The 7,004-nt window shown below is 38.8% G+C and overlaps 1 protein-coding gene across 2 annotated transcripts; it reads left to right on the forward strand.

Annotated features, from left to right (window-relative positions):
• Positions 1-635: 635 nt before the first annotated feature.
• LOC109175558 (increased DNA methylation 1-like) lies at positions 636-6,917 on the forward strand. Of its 2 annotated transcripts, none has more exons than XM_019324828.1 (10): positions 636-811; positions 936-3,168; positions 3,645-3,774; positions 3,879-3,964; positions 4,282-4,520; positions 4,939-5,025; positions 5,192-5,291; positions 5,559-5,751; positions 5,873-6,448; positions 6,527-6,917. In XM_019324828.1, exons 2-10 carry the CDS (start codon positions 1,060-1,062, stop codon positions 6,784-6,786), a joined length of 3,780 nt encoding a protein of 1,259 aa, XP_019180373.1. In that variant the 5' UTR covers positions 636-811; positions 936-1,059; the 3' UTR covers positions 6,787-6,917. The 2 variants fall into 2 exon arrangements, with proteins under 2 accessions (XP_019180373.1, XP_019180374.1); XM_019324829.1 differs by having other exon boundaries at positions 637-811; positions 6,560-6,917.
• Positions 6,918-7,004: the final 87 nt, after the last annotated feature.

Genomic DNA, 7,004 nt, shown 5'->3' on the forward strand with positions numbered 1-7,004 from the left:
TCTATTTGACACTTAATTTAGTTAATGGTGGGAATTGAACACTTTGCAGTAGTAAATGGGCCTATTTGACACTTGCACCTTTTTTAAAATATGTTTAAATTTGTTTAATTTTTTAAGACTAATAATTATAAACTATTTAACCTAAAAAACATCTAGAGTTTTAAAGTTTAGGGTTATTTCGCTCAAACGGATGTCGTTATTTTGAGTAAAATAACTCATTAAGAAAAAATAATAGCTAATCGGCCAGCTAGACGACTTAGTTGGTGCTTAGGAGGCCTAGGCGGTCAGTGTCTAAGCGGCCTAGCCGGCTGATCGCCAGAGTCGGATTTTAAGCCTAGCCGGCCGGTCGGTAGTCGCCTAGACCTTTTGATGATACGCTAGGCAGTCAGCCAGGCCTAACACTTGGGCATGATTTTTGTAACACATATTATGTGTTTTTATTTATAATTTATTACTCTTGACAATGTTGTTACCTTCGTGACTTTTAAGATTGTGTTTTATGGAATGTGATCCAATTTCTACGTACGGATCGCGAAAAATGGTACCATGAAAGAAGCCCGTTAATAATATATGACTGTTTTTATTATTTTTAATCTCTTTTTATTTTTCCTCTGTACAGTAACAAAAACGACAACAGAGCCGAAAGCGTCTGTTCATATATACACACATACACCCAGAATCAATGCAAAGTCTATTCCTCTCTTTACGTCTCTCTTCGTTTCTGGCGATTCGATTGGCTCGCCGGAGGATTGAGTTACTGGACGGAGAGGGGGTCCCGGCGGCGGGTGGAACGAGCCTACTCTTCGGGGAGGTGAGGATCACTGAATTTTTTTTTTTGTCATGCACTGTGAGGGAAACGAATTTTCCCTAACATTATCGATTTATGCGGTGCGGGTTTTCTGAAACTGTGAATGTTTCGTTGTGGTTTGTTTCAGATCTGATAATGTTGGAGTAGAGAACGGGGAATTCAGGTTTGTGGGTATCTTGTCTCGTTAATTTTGATGGCTAATTTAATGTGAAAATTTTGATTCGAGCTTAGGGTTTAAATTCTGTGCATTGATGGAGGAGAGTGTGAGATCAGGGGGCGTAGTGAAGAAGAAAAGCTCTTCTGGTTGTTTAATTATTAGGAAAAAGGATGATAGAGTTGGGGGAATGGGAATGGGAATGGGAATGGGAGGGATCGGTCCTTCAGGATCTTTTCAGAAGGATAGGAAGAGACCCAGGAAGATAATGATGAATGATTCAGAGTCTAGTGATGAGTTGCCCGAACCGAATTCCCATAATGGTTCAGTTATGTATAGGAGTGGGGTTGAGGACAAGGGAATTTTTCGTAGGAATGGGGAGATTGAGAATGATCGGAAGAGGAATAGATTAGGGTTAGAGTTCAACGGGTATAACGAATTTGATAGGAGGAATGAGTATCGAGAGGAGAGGTTGAGGATGATGGGAGGAATGGGGAGTTTGAGGGAATTTGAAAACGGGCCTGTTAGGGATGTGATGATCGAGAAGAGGAAGCACTCGTATTTTGATAGTTCGGGTTCGAGTAATATGGTGAGTGCTAGGGCTAGAGGGGTCGATTATGGTGCTAAGAACAGGTACGAGCAGCATGAGGATGAAGTACATTGTCCCATCTCATCGATGAGGTTGAAGTATCAGGAAGCATCCGATGAGCCAATTAGGGTGCAGGGAAAAAATGGGGTACTGAAGGTTATGGTAAATAAGAAAAAGAAGATGGATTTATTGCATAATAATGAATTCAAGAATGTTGAAAACCGGAAAGCTTCAATGTCTCATGTCAAGAAGGAGCCAAGAGTCCAGCCGGCACTTTTTGCTGACTATAAACACTCTGACTTGCGACCTTTGCCCATTGAGAGGGAGAAAAGTGAGCTGAAATCTCAAAAACCGCTCCGGGAAGAAACTACTTCGACTGCAGATTCAGAAACAGATGGAGCTCGTACACCACATAAAGTGGCACCGCTAAGTTCTGAGACTGGTTGCTCAGTGAAACGGGTAAAAGAGGAAGAAATTAGACCCTCAGCTTCAGCCGCTGAAACTCTTTCGGCAGTCAACAAGGATGGAAAAGTTAAACGCGGGGGAAGCACTGAAAAGCAGCAGCTACGCGAGAGAATTAGGGGAATGCTGATTGAAGCTGGGTGGACTATTGATTATAGACCAAGAAAGAACAGAGATTACCTAGATGCTGTGTATATTAGCCCCAGTGGAACGGCTTATTGGTCAATAATTAAGGCTTATGATGCGTTTCAAAAACATTTGGAGGGAGACACTGGTAAAAATAAATCTGATGGTATCTCTGCTCCATTTGCTCCTTTGTCAGCAGATTTAATAAATAAGCTAACAAGGCAAACTAGAAAGAAAATTGAAAAAGAAATGAAAAAGAAGAAAAAAGATGAAAGTGCAAGTAGTAAGAAGAAGGCATTAGTGAAAGAGCATGCAGAAGGCACAGACAGTGATCAGCATGATGAGAGACTTGATAGCTATATAAAGAAGAATGGTAAGCCACTTAAAGGCAAATTTCATGCAACCAAGCAAAAGAATGAGGATAAAAAAAATTATAATGCCTCGGAAAGTGGGAGGCTTAAGCAAGACATGGTTGTGAGGTCCACTACAGCACCTACGAGAAATATAATCCTGGGGAAGAAAAGCCAAATAATTGGGAGGTGTACTCTGTTGGTCCGCAGTTTTGAGAAAGGAGAAAACCCTGAAAATGATGGTTATGTTCCATTTTCTGGAAAAAGAACTTTGTTGGCCTGGATGATAGACTCTGGGACAGTGAAACTGAGTGAAAAGGTTCAATATATGAACCGTAGAAAATCACGGGTAAAGCTAGAAGGTTGGATCACGCGAGATGGTATTCACTGTGGTTGCTGTAGTAAAATTCTTACAGTTTCCAAGTTTGAGCTCCATGCAGGGAGCAAACTTCGCCAACCATTTCAAAACATTGTTTTAGAGTCTGGAGTTTCTCTATTGCAGTGCCTTATAGATTCATGGAATAGGCAAAAGGAGTCCGAATGCCGAGATTTCTATGCTCTAGGCATTGATGGCGATGATCCAGATGATGACACTTGTGGTGTCTGTGGTGACGGTGGGGATCTGATCTGTTGTGATGGCTGTCCATCAACTTTTCATCAGACCTGTCTTGGTATAGAGGTACATATTAACCACAATATTGACATCCTGTATGCTCTGTTTCTTCCCCACATGCCATAATGTATTATGCATTGTATTTGTATCGTCATTGCTTTCAATCCTATTACACTTTTAGGCCAATGTTGTTCTTACTGTAAAATCAATTGTGACGATGAAGCCCAAAGCAAGTCCTATTTAGCTCAAACTGGTAGGAAGATATATTTTTCTTTAAAAGAGAGAAATTAAAGAGGCAAATGATGTCCAGTGTCCTGCCAAAATAGAAAAGGATATTTTCCTCCTCAGCTGTGATGAATTAATTGCTGAAAACTTGATGCCCCTTAGAGTAAAAGAACCAGTATTTATAACGATTCTTGCTCTAACCTCGGTTCTTAAAACCCAGTTCAGCAACAAAAGTGAATCAGTCTTAGGAGGAATATGACACATAGGCCTAGCAGATTGACTTGCATGTTTAGCTAACATCTAGGCATTACATGCAGATGCTTCCTCCTGGTGATTGGCATTGCCCAAATTGTACATGCAAATTTTGTGGGGTTGCCAATGGGAATCTTGCTGAAGGCAATGAGGATGCTGATGAGCTTTTATTTTGCGACCTCTGTGAGAAAAAATGTAAATGCCTTCTCTATAAAGTTTTGTTTATGTATTTCTCTGGTTCTATTATATTTCAATCATTGCTTTCTATTTAATTGAAATTCTACATTTTTATTTTACAGATCACAAATCATGTGGACAAGAGGAGAATGCTTTGCCTATGAATACCAATAACGTTTCTACTTTTTGTAGCAATACATGCCAAGAGGTATGCTACTTGGATATTTTATAGAGCAACAATCTTCAGATTCCATTTTTTAATGGAAAATCATTTCATCTGATTTCTGGTTCCTCAATGAATATCATATATTTCCTCTTCTCAAATTGGTATCATCTGTCAAGAATAAACAGTTCTCATACCTTTAGAGATTATTTTATTTTTCTGGCATGAGAACTTTGGAACATTTGCTCCCATCACAGCGGCAATTTACTTATGGTCTTGATCACTTAAGGGAATCACTTCCAGAAAATTATTGGAATCGGTGTGCATATAATCAAAATAATTGTATTCTCTTATTTATGCAGCTTTATGATCATTTACAGAAGATTCTTGGTGTCAAACATGAATTAGAGTCAGGATTCTCATGGTCTCTCATCCAAAGATCAGAATTGGACTCTGATACCTCACATCGTACTTTTCCCCAAAGGGTTGAAAGCAATTCTAAGTTGGCTCTCACATTGTCTATCATGAATGAGTGTTTTTTGCCCATTGTGGATCGAAGAAGCGAGATCAACATAATTCAAAATGTCGTTTATAACTGCGGGTAAGCAGCTGCCTACCACATTTGATACTTCTGAAAAATGCATTACGCGGAAAAAAGGTGATGAAGTGGATTCAATGGCATCCTTATCATCTTTTTATTTGCCTCCTTTTTGTCATTTTCATGTGTGTGATTCCCGGTGGATAGATTTCAGTTGTCTTGCCTTCATACTTTCTGGCTTGTGTGCACTAAGTAGCAATTAATTCAAAATTGTTGATTGTTATTATCATTGTTTCTGTAATAATATTCGGAAAATGCTAAGTATCCCTATAAGGAGTAATACTACTAAAACGTGTCTCTTAGTGATTGGATGAAAGAAAAAAGTTAAAAGAAAAGTGAGCCGTTCACTATTGTTGGGTTTTCTGCTCAAGGCTATTCATGTTATTGACTGGCTTTCTAAATTGTTAATCTTTTCCTGCAGTTCAAATTTCAGTCGTCTCAATTATCGTGGCTTCTACACAGCAATCTTGGAAAGGGGTGATGAAATCATCTCTGCTGCATCTATAAGGTATTCTAAATGACTTAATACTTGTTAATGTGATGTGTAGCAACTTTATTTGATGAATATTTGGCCAGTTGCTTCAACCAGATTCATATTTTTGTTATTTGTGCAGTTCATTGCTATTTATTAACAGTAAATACTGATGATCACATATTACTTGTAATTTTATTAGGATCCATGGGACACAACTTGCAGAAATGCCATTTATTGGGACTCGCTACATATATAGGCGCCAAGGGATGTGCCGACGGCTATTGTCTAGTATTGAGATGGTACGTGTGTTAGTTGTCATTTGATTGACGTTAAGTGGCCACCAATGTATTAAATTTGTTTGTAAGAACCATACTGGATTACTGGTGTTATGTAATGATACTTTAGACACTTTATTTCATATTTAATGGGTATTAAGTCAATGTTTATATCAATGAATAATTATGAATGCTAACCCCGTTTACACTGGAAAATTTATCTTCATTTGTGTTGATATCTGTTATATTCTATCTCTATCTAAAATGTTTTGTGATTTATGCAATTTTCAGGTCCTCTCTAGTCTAAGAGTAGAGAAATTGATCATTCCTGCTATATCTGACAATATGAATACCTGGACCTCTGTGTTTGGTTTCAAAAAACTAGAGGAATCACACAAACATGAAATGAAATCCATGAATATGCTGGTGTTTCCAGGGACTGATATGTTACAGAAGCAGCTAGTGATGCAAGAAGCATCAGACGGTAAAGATTCGTCCATTAGTGGTGATTTTTTATTTATTTATTATTATTTTTTTTTTCCGAATCGACTTTTATGTATCTCTGCAATACATGTTCAAGATTTGGTTTGACTTGTTTTGCATAGGCTTGAAATCTGTTGAGCTTGGACTGGTAGAAAAACCCAGAATTCGTTTGTCTGCCAAGCACAAGGGAGATGTGTGCAATGACAGTGATTTGCGGGGCATGAAACAGAATCATGCCGTGGGTGAAAGGATGGGTTCGGGATCTTCAGCTTCAGATGTTCATATGCATGACGTTATGATGGTTAGACCTCACAACAGTTCTTGCGTCTCTAGTACCAAATTGTCCAGTAAGAAGACATCATCGACCAAATCAGATGGCGGGAAAAAGGTCTCTAAATCCTCCACCACCTTAAAGCATGCCTCTATATTAGGTGAAAAAGCAGACGAATCTTCTTCCAGGAGTGCGGGAGAGGGAGCTAATGAAAATCCGAATCAACTTTCTGTTTCGGGTATTTGTGGCAATAAGGAGGAGACTGTCTTACGATCTAATTCTGAATCAGATCACCGAGCTAATTCAGAGGCTTCATCTGATGCAGAAATGATGCCTATCAATCGGGATCTCTCGTCCTCATTGGAGCCTTCTGGGAAACCAGACTTGAACCAATCTCATACGCCTGATGACATGAAAGGCGTGGAAGGTAATAAAAGATTCTTCGACACTTATTTTTCCTATGATGCCAAAAAAAAACGTTGATTATGTATAAAACCTCCTACAGATTTCTCAAGGAAAACTTCATCCCAAAATGCAGGCAACTCTAACATGAACCGACAAATCTCCCCAAATGTGAAAAGTAACCTAACCATGACTTCAGAACTCGAGTCTGAAACCAAAGGCCCCTTAGCCGAGGGGACTGTCCCTGGTGCCATGCCCGGAGTTTCTGCTCAGTGTTGTGCGGAGGAAATGATGACTGAGAAAGATAGTAAAATGTGCTTCAAACATGATCTAAATCTGCAAGCTGACATGATTAAGGAATGAAATTGTTGTAGCTCCAGCCTGAACTCTCCTTCCCATTCAGTGTAAATGTAATGAATAGAGTGAAGTAGTAGATGCCTTTTGATGATGAAGTCAATGCAGAATCTGGTTATTTTGAGCCAATTCTTGATTCCTACCTCATGCTTTGGCTTGGAAACAAAGGCAAAACAAAATAAAAAAAGGTTGAAACTTAGTACATATTAATAACAATTAATAATCAT

Source organism: Ipomoea nil, unplaced genomic scaffold (assembly GCF_001879475.1).
Source record: "Ipomoea nil cultivar Tokyo-kokei standard unplaced genomic scaffold, Asagao_1.1 scaffold0688, whole genome shotgun sequence".
NCBI classification, from domain to species: Eukaryota; Viridiplantae; Streptophyta; class Magnoliopsida; order Solanales; family Convolvulaceae; genus Ipomoea; species Ipomoea nil.